This window comes from Salvelinus alpinus, chromosome 27 (genome assembly GCF_045679555.1).
Source record: "Salvelinus alpinus chromosome 27, SLU_Salpinus.1, whole genome shotgun sequence".
In the NCBI taxonomy this organism is placed as follows: Eukaryota; Metazoa; Chordata; class Actinopteri; order Salmoniformes; family Salmonidae; genus Salvelinus; species Salvelinus alpinus.
In genome coordinates, this window is record NC_092112.1 from 27,347,604 (window position 1) to 27,365,758 (window position 18,155).

Here is an 18,155-nt window from a genome sequence, read left to right on the forward strand (position 1 = left end):
CAATATATTCGCCTGTATTTACCCCCAAAAATGAAATGCTAGTCATAAAGACGCACAAATGCCATGATGATCTGGACGAGACTGCCGAATCGAGGCAAAGGTAAGAATCTCTGGATTAACTATCTAATGTTAGTTAAATGTAGTAATGAATACATTTGCAACATTTATTTAAATGTACAATTCTCTGAAGTGTCTTGCGCAAGTTTTAAATTGACACAATACCTGTTAGCAAATGTGTCAGAGATATCGTGCAGGAGCTTGCAGGGATTTGTAGTCTTGCGTGATGTCTACTTTGATGCTAAATAGCATTTTCAAATCGGAGAATATATTGATAAAAGTCACATTGTCCAAGAGTAAGTAAGATGGTGCCGACAGATGTGGCAGCTCTGCTTCTAACTCCTAAGCAACTTTACAGTATTTCGTGTTTTTGAGAGCGGCGGTAACTCACCAGCATTATGAATAGGAATACGACTTTCCAGAATTGGATCCTTTGTTCGTACCCCCCAGGGCAATTGAACTGATTCCAGAGGCAGATCCAAAACACCGCTGGCAGAGAAGAGGTATTCAGTGTGGACTTCCGACTCAGAAGGCGCGCGCACACCATCCACCACTTCTGAGTATATTACTCGCTAATGTTCAGTCTCTGCATAATAAAGTAGACGAGCTCAGGGTGAAGATATCCTTCCAGAGAGACATAAGGGATTAGTAACATACTCTGTTTCACGGAAACATGGCTCTCTCGGCATACTGTCTCCGTCCATACAGCCACCTGGGTTCTCAGTACATCGCACAGACAGGAATAAAGAACTCTCCAGAAAGAAGAAAGGTGGGGTTGTATGTTTCATGATTAACTACTCATGGTGTGATTGTGATAACATACAGAAACACAAGTCCTTTTGTTCACACAACCTAGAATCCCTCACAATCAAATGCTGACCGTATTACCTCCCGAGATAATTATTTTCGGTTATAGTCACAGCCATGTATATTCCCCCTCAAGCCGATACCACGACGGCCCTCAAAGAACTACACTGGACTTTATGCAAACTGGAAACCACATATACAGAGGCAGCATTTATTGTAGCTGGGGATTTTAACAAAGCAAATTTGAGGAAAACGCTACCGAAGTTCTACCAACACATTGACTGTTAGTACTCACTCTGAGAAAACATTGGACCACTGCTACTCAACTTTTCGAAATGCCTACAAGGCCCTCCCCCACCTTCCCTTCGGCAAATCTGATCACGACTCCGTTTTGCTCCTCCCTTCCTAGAGGCAGAAACTCAAACAGGAAGTACCCGTGCTAAGGTCTATTCAACACTGGTCTGACCAATCGTAATCCATGCTTCAAGATTGTTTTGATCACGCGGACTGGGATATGTTCTGGGTAGCCTCTGAAAATAACATTGATGAATACACAGATACGGTGACTCAGGAAGTGTATAGGAGATGTTGTACCAACTGTGACTATTAAAACCTACCCAAACCAGAAACCGTGGATAGATGGCAGCATTCCCGCAAAACTGAAAGAGTGAACCACTGCATTTAACCATGGCAAGGTGACTGGGAATATGGCCGAATACAGACAGTGTAGTTATTCCCTCGGTAAGGCAATCAAACAGGCAAAACGTCAGTACAGAGACAAAGTCGAGTTGCATTTCAACAGCTCAGACGAGACGTATGTGGCAGGGTCTACAGACAATCACAGACTACAAAGGGAAAACCAGCCACGTCGTGGACACCGACGTCTTGCTTCTAGACAAGCTAAACACCTTCTTCACCCGCTTTGAGGACACTCGCAAGGCTGCCGGCCTAGATGGCATCCCTAGCCGCGTCCTCATAGCATGCGCAGACCAGCTGGCTGGAGTGTTTACGGACCTATTCAATCTCTCCCTATCCCAGTCTGCTTCAAGATGTCCACCATTGTTCCTGTTTGAGAAACAGGCGCCTCACAAATCCTCAACTGGCAGCTTCATTAAATAGTACCCGCAAAACACCAGTCTCAACGTCAACAGTGAAGTGGCGACTCCGGGATGCTAGCCTTCTAGGCGGAGTTCCTCTGTCCAGTGTCTGTGTTCTTTTGCCCACCTTAATTCTTCTTTTTATTGGCCAGTGTGGCGGATGAATCAGAATTAGTTGGGTAACATAGATAAATAAGATGTTTTATTTATATAATATGCTTATGTGAGATACTTGTCATGAGAACGTATCCTTTTGGACTATAGTAAATTTACATTTAAGTCATTTAGCAGACGCTCTTATCCAGAGCGACTTACAAATTGGAAAGTTCATACATATTCATCCTGGTCCCCCCGTGGGGAATGAACCCACAACCCTGGCGTTGCAAGCGCCATGCTCTACCAACTGAGCCACACGGGACCAATAGTGTTGGCAGTTGCACTTTTCCCTAAGCTGGGGCTCAGTCACTTGGGGCCCAGAGAGGGGAGAGGTCAGGCTTGTCTTTCAAATGTCCCTGGTGCTATGCAGAATATCAGAAAGGGAAGAGGACAGAATGGAACATTGTCTTCATATGTGAATGTGTCTTTACCTATTCTTAAACCATGTGAAGGGATGGTGTGATTAATGGGGAACCAATTACTTGTCTCCACAATGTCTGTGCACCAGTCACTCCCTCCTTTTCCCATTAGGGGGAGGTGTATGGCAGTGTATGGAAACATTGTAGGTCCTCTCTCTTCTTACACTTATCCTGGGATAGTGTATGACCTAAAGGCTCACTCCCCTCAGTGAGCTTGTCCAGGAGTGGGGTCAAGAGGGGGTTTACTTGAGATGGGGGTATCTAGAGTTGACAATTGAGTTATGCCTTGGATGAGGTAATGTTTTTGTACTATGAGGTACCAGGAACGAGATTAGAACCTCGTCTTAGGGATCAAACTGAACGATAATTTATAGCGAATGCTATCTGGCTAAGGGATACTCCTTTCTCTATTAAATGTCCCTTTGTGAAGAGTTCCTAAGATCTGTGGTTTGTCATGTAAGTTGAGAGGGGTGTATCTTGGCTATAAAATATCTTTGTATTCTTCTGTAGTCACTCTCAAAAATTCATTATAGATAGTGAATTGTTGAAAGTCAAAGGGCTATTGTAAAGCTCATATTATTAAAGATGAAGTTTAAGTATAACTCTGACTGGTGTGTGGTTTCTAACTCTCCTCATTTGGTAATACAGGAAAATGGCACCACACCAGTCTGAGATATGGCTTTTTCTTTGCAACTCTGCCTAGAAGGCCACAATCCCGGAGTCGCCTCTTCACTGTTGACGTTGAGACTGGTGTTTTGTGGGTACTATTTAATGAAGCTGCCAGTTGAGGACTTGTGAGGTGTCTGTTTCTCAAACTAGACATTCTAATGTACTTGTCCTCTTGCTCAGTTGTGCACCGGGGCCTCCCACTCCTCTTTCTATTCTGGTTAGAGCCAGTTAGCGCTGTTCTGTGAAGGGAGTAGTACACAGTGCTGTACGAGATCTTCAGTTTCTTGGCAATTTCTCGCATGGAATAGCCTTCATTTCTCAGAACAAGAATAGATTGACAAGTTTCAGAAGAAAGTCTTTGTTTCTGGCCATTTTGAGCCTGTAATCGAACCCACAAATGCTGATGTTACTCAACTAGTCTAAGGCCAGTTTTATTGCTTCATTAATCCGAACAACAGTTTTCAGCTGTGCTGACATAATTGCAAAAGGGTTTTCTAATGATCAATTAGCCTTTTAAAATGATAAACTTGGATTAGCTAGCGCTGATAATGGCCCTTTACAATATTCCTTTACAACATTAACAATGTCTACGCTGTATTTTTGATCAATTTTATGTTATTTTAATGTTTACAAAACACGCTATTCTTTCAAAAACAAGAACATTTCTAAATGACCCCAAACTTTTGAACGGTAGTGTAAGAATGCTGTTCATTGACTATAGCTCAGCATTCAACACCATAGTACCCTCCAAGCTCACCATTAAGCTCGGGGCCCTGGGTCTGAACCCCGCCCTGTGCAACTGGGTCCTAGACTTCCTGACGGGCCGCCCGCAGGTGGTGAAGGTAGGAAACAACACCTCCACTTTGCTGATCCTGAACACAGGGGCCCCACAAGGGTGTGTGCTCAACCCCCTCCTGTACTCCCTGTTCACCCATGACTGGGGGGCCACGCACGCCTCGAACTCAATCATCAAGTTTGCAGACGACACAACCGTAGTAGGCCTGATTATCAACAATGACGAGACAGCCAACAGGGAGGAGGTGAGGGCCCTGGTAGAGTGGTGCCAGGAAAATAACCTCTCACTCAACATCAACAAAACAAAGGAGCTGATCGTGGACTTCAGTAAACAGCAGAGGGAGCATGCTCCTATCCACATCGATGGGACCGCAGTTGAGAAGGTAGAAAGTTTCAAGTCGTTGGTGTACACATCACTGACGATCTGAAATGGTCCACCCACAAAGACAGTGTGGTGAAGAAGGCGAAACAACACCTCTTCAACCTCAGGAGGCTGAATAAACTTGGCTTGGCACCTAAAACCCTCGCAAACTTTTACAGATGCACAATTGAAAGCATCCTGTCGGGCTATATCACCGCCTGGTACGGCAACTGCATGGCCCGCAAACGCAGGGCTCTCCAGAAGGTGGTGCGGTCTGCCCAACGCATCACCGGTGGCAAACTACCTGCCCTCCAGGACACCTACAGCACCCGATGTCACAGGAAGGCCAAAAAGATCATCAAGGACAACAATCACCTGAGCCACGGCCTGTTCACTCCGCAATCATCCAGAAGGCGAGGTCAGTACAGGTGCATCAAAGCTGGGACTGAGAGACTGAAAAACAGCTTCTATCAAGGCCGTCAGAGTGTAAAATCACTAGGCGGCGTCCACCAGGGTTACTGTCGTGGAAATTCTAATCAAGTGAGAGAGACTTTGTCATTTCTTCAAACAATCAACCTTTTATTTGATATCAATACATTTTTTGCAATAATGGAGCTGGTCAACAAACCACCCGTAGGTGATTCGTTGAAAGCCCAACAATACAGGAAATGCTGAGATCTTATATAGTGGACCTAAACATGCGTATTAATGGCTGGTTCCACCCCTCCCGGCAGATCAGGGAATCATAAGCTACCTTGTTTTCTTCTTGTGGCTATGTGTATCGGGTCATAGCGCACAAACAAGTGATAACCTTAGTTCTGTTACCCCTCTCTGTTCAAGCCAGTCCCTGTTCACCTCATATCTCCACACAGCTGTGCCCTTCAAAGATATGAGAAGAACAGGATGAACTGAGACACTGTGGTCACTCTGAGGCTCTTTGTCTTATGCCGTGTGACCAAGTTGAACAGAGGCAGAGTGAAAAATACCAGATTTGTCTTACAAGACCTTCAAACAGACAGTGGAAATGTACAGGTTTATGGCTCATACAGCGCATGTGCATAACAAAGTTTAGCATTAAGAACTAATTAAGTAAGTAATTCTTCTTCATTACAGGCTATATGAGCTTATAGAGCTTATACAGGAATTTTCCCCTTACATTACACAACCCTGCACCATAGAGGTTGCTGCCCTATATACATACTGTAGACTTGGAATCACTGGCCACTTTAATAATTGAACACTAGTCACTTTATTAATGTTTACATATTTTTGCTTTACTCATCTCATATGTATATACTGTATTCTATTCTACTGTATTTTAGTTTTTGTCACTTTGACATTGCTAGTCCTAATATTTATATATTTCTTAATGACATTATTTTACTTTTAGATCTGTGTATTGTTGTGAATTGTTAGATATTACTGCACTGTTGGAGCTAGAAAAACACCAAAGCCCAGCTGTTAGCTGGGCCAAAGATATTTTCCCCAGTGGCTGGGCTTCTTTGGTGGACATTGTGCAATCAGTCAGTGGTAACCTGGTAACGCAAGTCATGATTGGTGTCGTGGAAATATTCGGTCAATCATATTTCACAAATACCGGAGCCTGTGAGTTCAAATAGACTTTTTATTACAACATAACAAAAGCCGAGCTGGTTCATGAATACAACTGCCTTTCCAGTCTTGGCAAACAATTTTTATACATTATTCCTCCTTACGTCACCCTCATAGTAACTCCTCTTAATGACTCATCCCCTCTGGCATTTAGCCACCGTTATCTTATTGCCTTGCACTAAGTTTAGTTTGGTTTCATATTAGGGCATGGAACCCGTAGAGCCACAGAAATAGTTTATATATGACGACATTCAGTGCCTTTACAGAAATAGTGGATGGACTGTTGTTGATTTGTTTACACGTATGTGAACTCTATAGTCTATTTTCTCGGACTGAAAATAGGAGGAGCAGTTGTCAATCCCAAGTGTGTCCGTGCGCCCATTTGATCTTTAGGTTAGGCCTATATAATGGGAGTATTCTCATTCTGTGGAAGGCTACAAGTACAACAGCGTAATCAACAATGTCTACTCTGAATAATAAACACATGTGTTTGTGTAACTACATTCCTGGAGTGAGGGCAGAGTGAGGGCAGGGATTAGCTGTTTCACTTTGGGTAACTTAAAGCAGGCGTAGGGTGTCCTGTTTCAACATGGTGGACTATAGAAACCGTTCTCAAATTGTGAAAGATCATTATTGGGTAACAAACAACAACAACCAAGGACATGCTTGTGTTTCTCAATTTATTGAGACATTTTTACAAACAGCTACTATGTGCATTTTGCATATCTTGAGATGAATTACACCATACAGATATTTGAATTGAAGTCAAATGTCATCCCCTGATGACCTTCATTAGGCCTATTGACCGCTAATATTCAGTACAATTCAGCCTCTCAGGGTAGGACCATGAAACGTATTAATGCCAGAGGGTTAGACAAGACCTATTTTTGGGGAGCACGAAATACCCTAGTCACAATGAGAGAGACAGATGCAAAGAGACAGCTCACCATGATTTAGGACCTTCAAAAGACAGATAAACAGCAATCACTCGCGGCTGTTCAGGCTACTTATTATCCTGATAGTCATTCAGTTCTCAAGAAATGAAACTAGATTTCCTATGTAGGGTGTGGCTAAAAGCTTTGTTTATACACAGCCCAATTCTAATAAATGTTTTCACTTTCAGATCAGCTCTGAAAAACATCTGATGTGAAAAGGTCTGACATTATTCTTGTGCAGGTCCACATGAGCATCTTGCCACCTTAATAAAAACATAAATGTAGCACCTTATTTTATAGTACTGTTTCCACTGTTTTTACCTGTGGATACTTTCTGGTACTTACTTCAAAGAATTCATACCCAATTGGTAAACATCTGCTGCTTATTTCAATAGATCCAATGGAAACAACATCCATTTACCATTTTACTATGAAATGTCTCAGTAAGAACCTGAGAATTACATATTGTAAAGTGCTATCTACAAAGAGACAGCACACCATGACAAATAAGTTAGGACCTTCAAAACACAGGCAAACAGCAACCACTAGCAGCTGTTCAGGCTACTTTTTAACCTGATAGTCATTCAGTTCTCAAGAAATGAAACTAGATTTCCTACATAGGGTGTGGCTAAAGGCTTCAGTTACACAAAGGCTTCGTTTACACAGACAGCCTAATTCTGATATAGTTTTTCACTTATTGGTCTTTTGACCAATCAGATCAGCTCTGAAAAAGATCTGATGTGAAAAGGTCTGACGTTATTGGTCAGAAGACCAACTAGTGGAAAAAAGATCAGAAATGGGCTGCCAGTCTAAACACAGCCTTAAGGATCAGAGTCAGTATGTATAGATACAAACATATGATTGGAACATTTCATCAAGGAACTGCCATACAGTGGGGAGACATCAACTGAAGGCTGCCAATCTGAAACTCTACAATCAAGCAGTAAGTCTCCAAACAAAGTAAGTTATTGTAGGTTATGTTAAAGAAATAATTACATTTCATTAGACAAAAATTTGATTTAATTTGTACATATGTAAATTATAATTAGCTTATGTCATGTAATATGGTATGAGCCTGTAACTTTAGTACAATAATAACATATGTACTGTACACTTTTGAAACAGTCAAAATTACCTTTATAGTTTAATCAAAATCCATATTATAGTTCATCCAACCTAAAAAGTGTAGTTCAGATGATGATATCAATCTGTAAGTAAGGGGGCATTTTTCCTATTTTGTTGCCTTACAACCTGGAATAAAGTGCCTACCACTTTGAAGATGCAGAATATTTTTATTGTGAAACAAAAAAACGGAAAACTTGAGAGTGCATAACTATTCACCCTCCCCCCAAAGTCAATACTTTGTAGAGCCACCTTTTGCAGCAATTACAGCTGCAAATCTCTTGGGGTATGCTATAAGCTTGGCACATCTAGCCACGGGGATTTTTGCCCATTCTTCAAGGCGAATCTGCTCCAGCTCCTTCAAGTTGGATGGGTTCTGCTGGTGTACAGCAATATTTAAGTCATACCACAGATTCTCAATTGGATTGAGGTCTGGGCTTTGACTAGGCCATTCCAAGACATTTAAATGTTTCCCCTTAAACCACTCGAGTGTTGCTTTAGCAGTATGCTTAGGGTCATTGTCCTGCTGGAAGGTGAACCTCCATCCCAGTCTCAAATCTCTGGAAGACTGAAACAGGTTTCCCTAAAGTATTTCCCTTTATTTAGCATCATCCATCATTCCTTAAATTCTGACCAGTTTCCCAGTCCCTGCAGATGAAAAACATCCCCACAGCATGATGCTGCCACCACCATGCTTCACTGTGGGGATGCTGTTCTCGGGGTGATGAGAGGTGTTGGGTTTGCGCCAGACATAGATTTTTCCTTGATTTTTGTCTCATCTGACCAGAGTACCTTCTTCCATATGTTTGTGGAGTCTCCCACATGCCTTTTGGCGAACACCAAATGTGTTTTCTTATTTTTTCTTTAAGCAATGGCTTTTTTCTGGCCACTCTTCCGTAAAGCCCAGCTCTGTGGAGTGTACGGCTTAAAGTGGTCCTATGGACAGATACTCCAATCTCCGCTGTGGAGCTTTGCAGCTCCTTCAGGGTTATCTTTGGTATCTTTGTTGCCTCTCTGATTAATGCCCTCATTGCCTGGTCTGTGAGTTTTGGTGGGTGGCCCTCTCTTGGCAGGTTTGTTGTGGTGCCATAATCTTTCAATTTTTTAATAATGGATTTAATGGTGCTCCGTGGATCCGTACTTCTCCACAACCCTGACCTGTTTGGAGAGCTCCTTGGTCTTCATGGTGCCGTTTGCTTGGTGGTGCCCGTTGCTTAGTGGTGTTGCAGACTCTGGAGCCTTTCAGAACAGGTGTATATAATGAGATCATGTGACAGATCATGTGATACTTAGATTGCTCGCAGGTGGACTTTATTTAACTAATTATGTGACTTCTGAAGGTAATTGGTTGCACCAGATCTTATTTAGGGGCTTCATAGCAAAAGGGTGAATACATATGCACGCACCACTTTTCCGTTTAATTTAAAATAAAATAAAAAATTTAAACAAGTAATTGTTTTTCATTTCACTTCACCAATTTTGACTATTTTGTGTATGTCCATTACATGAGATCCAAATAAAAATAGATTTAAATTACAGGTTGTTATGCAACAAAATAGGAAAAAACGCCAAGGGGGATGAATACTTTTGCAAGGCACTGTATGTACTGTACACTATTTAAACAGTCAAAATGACCTTTATAGTTGCACCAATATCCATGTTATAGTTCATCCAACCTAAAAGTGTAGTTCAGATGATGATATTAATCTGTAAGTAAGGGGGACTTAACATGTTATTTATTTTTCCAAGTCAGGGATGGATGTTAGTAAAACCATCCTGACAACTTTTTAAAAAAGAAGGCTAATTGGTTCCAGTTAATTGGGAGAGCCACTTTAACAGTGCTCTTGGATACAAACTGTTGTTCAGATACTTTTAATGAATGTCTGATTGAACTACTGTACAGGTTATTCACTCATTGTGGATTGACAAGAGCTATCTACATCTACCAGACCGCAGATCTTCCATCAAGCAGCTATGTCCAAACCTGGAACAAAAAGGTAGATTGTATCACGGTAACAATTCAAATCTAGTGTGTGTGTGTGTGCAAAGAAATATACATTATTTGTAGCCTACTAAATAGGTGCGGAGAGCAGAATTGCATGTCTGTTCAACAAACATTTTAAATGTTTTATTTTTATCTTAGGGAAATGAAGGTGCGTTATAATGACAGAGATGTAAAGGAGAACTTTTCCAGTCGAGAGCATAAGAATATCGCCACATTGAAACAAGAGAAGACCCTTTTAGAAGAGCCAGGAATAGATAGATACCTATCAAAAGACATTGCACCATACCCAGAAGCACCAGAGTTCCATCTGTCCAAAGTTGCCCATGTCACTACAAAAGGAGGCCTTGATGGAATCTTGAAATCAGGTGGATTTAAGGGGGGTGAGAAGAGTTTCCTGTGGTGCAATCTTCCTGTGGATGATGACGATATCATTGCAGCAGAACGCCGTTACCTGGAGAAGATCTTCCCTGACAGAACACCTGAGCAGAGGCAGATGCAGCAACCCTTCCTCAGCAAGTTCACCACCTCACCTGCCTTCAGGAAGGCATCACGCTTTGGGAACTTCAGGTTCACTTTCAGTCTGTCTGATCTCCTGATGATGTACAGTCAGCAGATCTGTGGTGGAAAACAGCCTGTCCTGAGAGTGTATGAGACTGTAGTCTACAAACAAGAGATCATGTACACAGTGCTTGTTCACAGTCCAGATGATAAGGAATTTGAGAAGTACCCAGTTCTTGGTGATGGTAGTGATGATGCTGTCTGTGCTTACATGAGGGGCAACATTGTCTGGCGTGCACAAGCCATGTCTAAAACCCATGCCTTTGGGTTAGCCATAGATGAAGTTAACCAAAATGTAGGAACAGAAGGCGGGGGGAATGCATGGTACATGTGGGACCATGTGACACTGGCGTTCCACCTGCCTGAAGGTCAGGCCCTACATTTTGACATGGAGATTGTGATCAAAAACCTTACTACTTGTGATGCCGATGAAATGTTTATTGGAGTGAAATGTCGCAGAAAAGGGCACGAGTGTGTGGGTACATGTCCATGTGGAAAGTGTCTCGTACCCCTCACCACAGCTGATGAAATAGTTGAGGGCATATCATGTGATTCCAAAACCAACTGTTGAAGTTTGTCTTTTTCCCTCCAGTAGCTTATTCAAAAAGCCTATGATTAGGGAAATTAATTCAATCAGGTGTGGTGTTTTAACTTGACTGAAAAAAATGTGACAGCATCATCTTTTGTCATATAAGATTTATACCAATAATGTAGTTAACCAACAGTTTCAACAAATTGTGCATCATCATGAAATGGTGTTGTGTCATAGTTCTGTAGCCTTTTCCCATAGCACTCGAGTGTCCCCAGTGATTATGTTAATGTAGGCTCTAGTACTTAAACATTTTTTTTTTTTAATCATCTTTTTTTCTAAACATTGTTGTAATTTCCTTTCCAACCTATCCCTGGATAAAGTGATGATGCATCTAAAAAAAATACTTTGTCTGCTTTGGCAATAAATTCCAAGAATGACGACACAATCGTTGCCTGGTTTTATTGTGACCTGCTACAAGAGATTTCATTTAAACGGCCTGCTTCAATTTCCATCATCCCGACAAATGATCATGATAATGCCTACAAACATTTCTCTAAAGGGTTTAGTATTTGAAGATAGTGTGGTTTAATATGTCAGCAATGACAACTATTTTTTAACAACCAACAAATGTTTTATTTTCTTGTTGCTTATTTCAGCTTTGCTTTCAGAAAATGTTACCCTAAAATGTATGAGCTCACCTCTGATCAGAATATTATAATTGATCATATACAGTACACGAAGGAATGGGAGTCCTCAAACAGCAATCCCTTGATCCCACATAAACAGATGACTGTAACAATCACTGGACGGGTACCACTCCCACTGGACCCATGCTGACAGCTTTCATTTTTTCCCATTCAAATATTTTTTTATTGAACACACACAAGAATGGTGTATAGGTATAAAAGACAAGTATACAATTCTAATCTAAACATAAAAGAGCAGACAAACAACAAGACCCAGAATTCTGGGTACAAAACAAATATTACAAAACAAGACATACAGAACAAGGACAGGTAGAAAGAAAGAGGGTAGATGTCACCCCCCCCCCCCCCCCCCTTATTCCCCCCTATTCCCCTCCCAACTGCTTGGGTGGCGGGGCAAGCACATGCTGCCCAAAGGTAGATTAAAATATTACAATTGAGAGCGCGTTAAAATGTACAAGTTCACAGCGCCGACTGGTCCAAGTAAGAGAGGAAAGGCTGCCAAATTTGATCAAATGTTGATCATTTATTGTTCAGATTATATCTAATTCTTTCTAAGTATACAGTGTTTGCCAATTCGCTGAGCCATAATTTGGTAGAGGGAGCTTCCCTATTTTTCCAAAACAACAAGATAATTATTTTTGCCGAAATGAGACTGTAAGAGATGAGTTGTTTTGGGGGGTTGGTTAATCCGTTTAGGGATTCAGACACTCCCAGGATTATCAGAAGCGGGTCTGGGTCTATTGAAGTCTCCAGAATTTCAGAGAGGATCCTAAAAATTCCACACCAATAACCATACAAGTTAGAGCATAGGGCAAAGCAGTGGAGTAGTGTACCCTGTGCAGCCTGACATGTATCACACATAGGGGATGTATCAGGAAATATCCTATGCAGTTTAGTTTTGGAATAGTGTAATCTGTGTAATACCTTGAATTGTAAGAGATGATGTCTGGAGTTAATGGAGCAGGTGTGGATATACTCCAAGCTATCTTCCCAGTCTGCCACAGAAATGTCAGCCCCTAGTTCTTCCTCCCATTTTGCCTTAATGGCATCTGTAGAAGGTATGCTAACAGATTGAAAAGTGTCATATACAGTGGGGAGAACAAGTATTTGATACACTGCTGATTTTGCAGGTTTTCCTGCTTACAAAGCATGTAGAGGTCTGTAATTTTTATCATAGGTACACTTCAACTGTGAGAGACGGAATCTAAAACAAAAATCCAGAAAATCACATTGTATGATTTTTAAGTAATTAGTTTGCATTTTATTGCATGACATAAGTATTTGATCACCTACCAACCGGCTCTCACAGACCTGTTAGTTTTTCTTTAAGAAGCCCTCCTGTTCTCCACTCATTACCTGTATTAATTGCACCTGTTTGAACTTGTTACCTGTATAAAAGACACCTGTCCACACACTCAATCAAACAGACTCCAACCTCTCCACAATGGCCAAGACCAGAGAGCTGTGTAAGGACATCAGGGATAAAATTGTAGACCTGCACAAGGCTGGGATGGGCTACAGGACAATAGGCAAGCAGCTTGGTGAGAAGGCAACAACTGTTGGTGCAATTATTAGAAAATGGAAGAAGTTCAAGATGACGGTCAATCACCCTCGGTCTGGGGCTCCATGCAAGATCTCACCTCGTGGGGCATCAATGATCATGAGGAAGGTGAGGGATCAGCCCAGAACTACACGGCAGGACGAAGGTGCTCCTAATGTTTTGTACACTCAGTGTATGTGGTGTTTAATTATCTATAGATCTATTTAATATGCTTCCCATGCAAAGGTTGCAATGCCATTTCAATAATGTGCGTCTGCAAAGGGACACCTTTTTGGTTTAGAATATAAAAGTATCCATTTAGTAGCTCTCTGTCTCCTGCAGGTGATGTCATTTCCTGCTAACGGCTATGGCCTGTACAACATGGTGGGGAATGCATGGGAGTGGACATCTGACTGGTGGACTGTTCACCACACTAAGGACGATAATACACAAACACGTTTATTTTATGTGGCACTCATATCTGTGAGGATTTCCTCTTCATGTTCTGATATTTTCTCTCCTCTCTTTTACAGACAGGACCACCACCAGGCAGAGACCGAGTGAAGAAAGGAGGCTCCTACATGTGCCATAAGGTAACCAAGATAACCATTAACTAAAGGGTTATAACTATACCACGGCCAATACTGATGCAGATGTGTAGTGTCAGAATAGCAGTGAACACCAAGGAAAGGCAGCGCTTTAGCTTAGTGCAGTGTAGTCCAGTACAGTGGGCCTTTCTGTATGGAGGGGCCTGTTGTCTCTGTGTGGGTGGTTCAGAGACCGGCTAGGCTCTGGTGTGTATTTGACTTCTATGTCCATGTAGACTAGCCTGACTCAGCTACCAAAGCTAGAGGGAGAGTCTTTCATCTTGACTAACACAATGTATTGTTGTAATTGGTAATGCAAGGGAGCTGCAAAAAACACTCAAACTGGACAGTTTTATCTCCATCTGTACATTCAAAGACTCAATCATGGACTCTTACTGAAACTTGTGGCTGCTTCATGTGATGTATTGTTCTCTAACTTTTTGCCCTTCATGCTGTTGTCTGTGCCTAACAATGTTTGTACTATGTTGTGCTGCTGCTATGTTGTGTTGCTACCATGTTTGTGTTGTTGTTGTGTTGTCTTATGTCTCTCTTTATGGAGTGTTGTGGTGTCTCTCTTGTCGTGATGTGTGTTTTGTCCTACTTGTTTTTTAAATGTATTTTTATCCCAGCCCGTGTCCCCACAGGAGGCCTTTTGCCTCTTGTTATGCCATCATTGTAAATAAGAATGTGTTCTTAATTGACTTGCCTAGTTAAATAAAGAAGTTGCTAGGCTATCTTCCACAGTATACTGAGCTGTTAGCCCCACCTCCTCGGAGAAGCAACTGGTGACACAACCAGTCTGCCCACGAGCTCTGGTTGCGTTGGTGATGCGATGGACAGCATGCAAAACGAGTCCTGAGCACAGAGCTGGAATTGTTTCATCTGAAGGAGTCTTGTGAAGGAGGAAAGGACTTCATTTAAATAGCCTTTATGAATCTAAAACACACATTGGCCTTGTTTGAATTCTTACTTACTTTTAATACTTATACTTGAGTAATAAAGCAATAATACGAGAGGGTGTGGTTTACGTTTATTTATTTTTTTCAGGGCTGTGCTGCAGTCGTAGGTACGAGGCATATCTGATCTATCCAGTTGTTGGATCAGTGAGTAGGTCTTCCAGGGAGCATGGAACTAATGGTGCATTTAGAAAAACATTCAAAACAGGACCTTAGATTCAATCGCTGTAATTTACATGCAAATGTCTGCTTCTCTTTTTCTCTCTCTACCACTCCAGTCCTACTGTTACAGGTACAGGTGTGCAGCACGTAGTTAGAACACCCCTGACAGCTCTGCCTCTAACCTAGGGTTCCGCTGTGTCTCCCGGGAGCCACCTAGCTAGAAATCGTAGCATACGTTTGCAAATTCGTAGCAGAATTCGGGGCTGTAGTGGAGCGGGCCGAGAGCTTCAAGTTCCTTCGTGTTCACATCACCAGCAAACTAACATGGTCCAAACACACCAAGACAGTCGTGAAGAGGGCACGACAACACCTTTTTCCCCTCAGGAGACTGAAAAGATTTGGTATGGGTCCTCAGATCCTCATAAAGTTCTACAGCTGCACCATCGAGAGCATCCTGACCGGTTGCATCACCGCCTGGTATGGCAACTGCTCGGGATCCGGCCGTAAGGCGCTACAGAGTGTAGTGCGTACGGCCCAGTACATCACTGGGGCCAAGCTTCCTGCCATCCAGGATCTGTGTCAGAGGAAAGCCCCAAAAATTGTCAAAGACTACAGTCACCCAAGTCATAGACTGTTCTCTCTGCTACCGCACGGCAAGCGGTGCCCCAAATCTAGGACCAATAGGATCCTTAACAGCTTCTACCCCAAAGCCATAAGACTGCTGAACAATTAATATTTACATTGACCCCCCCCCCCATTTGTTTTGCACTGCTGCTACGCGCTATTTATTATTTATGCATAGTCACTTCACCCCTACCTACATGTACAAATTACCTCAACTAACCTGTACCCCCGCACATTGACTTGGTACGTACCCCCTGTATATAGCCTCGTTATTGTTATTTTATTGTGTTACTTTAGTTTATTTGGTAAATACTTTAACTATTTCTGAACTGCACTGTTGGTTAAGGGCTTGTAAGCATTTCACGGTAAGGTCTACACTTGTTGTATTCGGCGCATTTGACAAAGTTTGATTTGAACTAATGAATCATTGTGGAATCTGAAAATACATATCCCGAAAGCATAATGGTGTACTATATGCACATGCTAACAGAAAGAAACGAAGTGGCTAGCTAGCTAAGTGTGTCATTGTAGCAATGTATTTATATAAAAAAATCTGATATCTAAAAAGTTTAGTTAATTTTCATTCTATTGTCGATGCAATAGGCCATCATTGATTTTGTCCCAATATGACCTCTTTCAAGGAGCTTTCCGTGTTGATAGGGTTATTTTGCCTAAAAACCTTTAGGTCTACCTATGAAAAAACAACTCTGCATCCCTGCCAATGTAAGGGGTGCGTACTGGTGGCAGAGAAGTAAAAAAAATCAAAACGGAAAAGTGGTGCGTGCATATGTATTCACCCCTTTTGCTATGAAGCCCCTAAATAAGATCTGGTGCAACCAATTACCTTCAGAAGCCACATAATTAGTTAGATTACACACAGATGGACTTTATTTAAGTGTCACTTGACCTGTCACATGATCTCATTATATATATATACACCTGTTCTGAAAGACCCCAGAGTCTGCAACACCATTAAGCAAGGGGCACCACCAAGCAAGCGGCATCATGAAGACCAAGAAGCTCTCCAAACAGGTCAGGTACAAAGTTGTGGAGAAGTACAGATCAGGGTTGGTTTATAAAAAAATCAGAAACTTTGAACATCCCACGGAGCACCATTAAATCCATTATTAAAAAATTGAAAGAATATGGCACCACAACAAACCTGCCAAGAGAGGGCACCAAAACTCATGGACCAGGCAATGAGGGCATTAATCAGAGAGGCAGCAAAGAGACCAAAGATAACCCTGAAGGAGCTGCAAAGCTCCACAGAGGAGATTGGAGTACCTGTCCATAGGACCACTTTAAGCTGTACACTCCACAGAGCTGGGCTTTACGGAAGAGTGGCCAGAAAAAAGCCATGTGGGAGACTCCCCAAACATATGGAAGAAGGTACTCTGGTCAGATAAGACAAAAATGTAGCTTTTTGGCCATCAAGGAAAACGCTATGTCTGGTGCAAACCCAACACCTCTAATCACCCCGAGAACAGCATCCCCATGTTTTTCATCTGCAGGGACTGGGAAACTGGTCAGAATTGAAGGAATGATGGATGGTGCTAAATACAGGGAAATTCTTCAGGGAAACCTGTTTGTCTTCCAGAGATTTGAGACTGAGACGGAGGTTCACCTTCCAGCAGGACAATGACCCTAAGCATACTGCTAAAGCAACACTTGAGTGGTTTAAGGGGAAACATTTAAATGTCTTGGAATGGCCTAGTCAAAGCCCAGACCTCAATCCAATTGAGAATCTGTGGTATGACTTAAAGATTGCTGTACACCAGCGGAACCCATCCAACTTGAAGGGGTTGGAGCAGTTTTGCCTTGAAGAATGGGAAGAAATCCCCGTGGCTAGATGTGCCAAGCTTATAGAGACATACCCCAAGAGACTTGCAGCTGTAATTGCTGCAAAAGTTGGCTCTACAAAGTATTGACTTGGGGGGATGAATAGTTATGCACGCTCAAGTTTTCAGTTTTTTTTGTCTTATTTCTTGTTTCTTTCATAATAAAAAATATTTTGCATCTTCAAAGTGGTAGGCATGTTGTGTAAATCAAATAATACAACCCCCCCCAACATTTTTTTTTTAATTCCAGGTTGTAAGGCAACAAAATAGGGGGGGGGGCGAAGCATCGCAAGTTTAAGACCATTCTTAGCCATTGTTCTTGTTAGGATTTATGTTTATGCACTATAGCCGGGTAGCATATAGGTTGAAAATGAATGTTGTTTTGTTACGCACACACACAAGACAGAGGGGGGGGGGGGGGGGTGTGTGTAGGTGTGCAAGAACTGACCACCACAGGCCATAAAAGCTGTGGACAGTCTGGAGAGGGGAGGGGTGCATCACTCTGGGCCAACCAGGATGGTGAAGAGACAGTTCAGTACCATATTAGGAATTGTTTGAGTAAAGAATCATGGGGGACACAGGACGGAGCTGCTCTACCCAACAACCAGATGTGGACA

General features: G+C 42.1%; 2 protein-coding genes across 9 annotated transcripts in view; both read left to right on the top strand.

Moving 5' to 3' along the window:
* The window catches only part of fam184ab (family with sequence similarity 184 member Ab), a 204,527-nt gene that overhangs the window by 102,033 nt on the left and 84,339 nt on the right, over nucleotides 1-18,155 (top strand). The gene's annotated exons all lie outside the window — the stretch shown is intronic.
* LOC139556273 (uncharacterized) lies at nucleotides 7,714-11,563 on the top strand. Its single transcript, XM_071370005.1, has 3 exons — nucleotides 7,714-7,867; nucleotides 9,933-10,026; nucleotides 10,173-11,563. Exons 2-3 carry the CDS (start codon nucleotides 10,004-10,006, stop codon nucleotides 11,161-11,163), a joined length of 1,014 nt encoding a protein of 337 aa, XP_071226106.1. The 5' UTR covers nucleotides 7,714-7,867; nucleotides 9,933-10,003; the 3' UTR covers nucleotides 11,164-11,563.

Excerpts from the sequence above, each read along its gene's own strand:
- LOC139556273 (XM_071370005.1), top strand. The coding sequence starts at position 10,004 with ATGTCCAAACCTGGAACAAAAAG. Across the intron at positions 10,027-10,172 it reads TCCAAACCTGGAACAAAAAG|GGAAATGAAGGTGCGTTATA; the intron begins GTAGATTGTATC and ends TTTTTATCTTAG.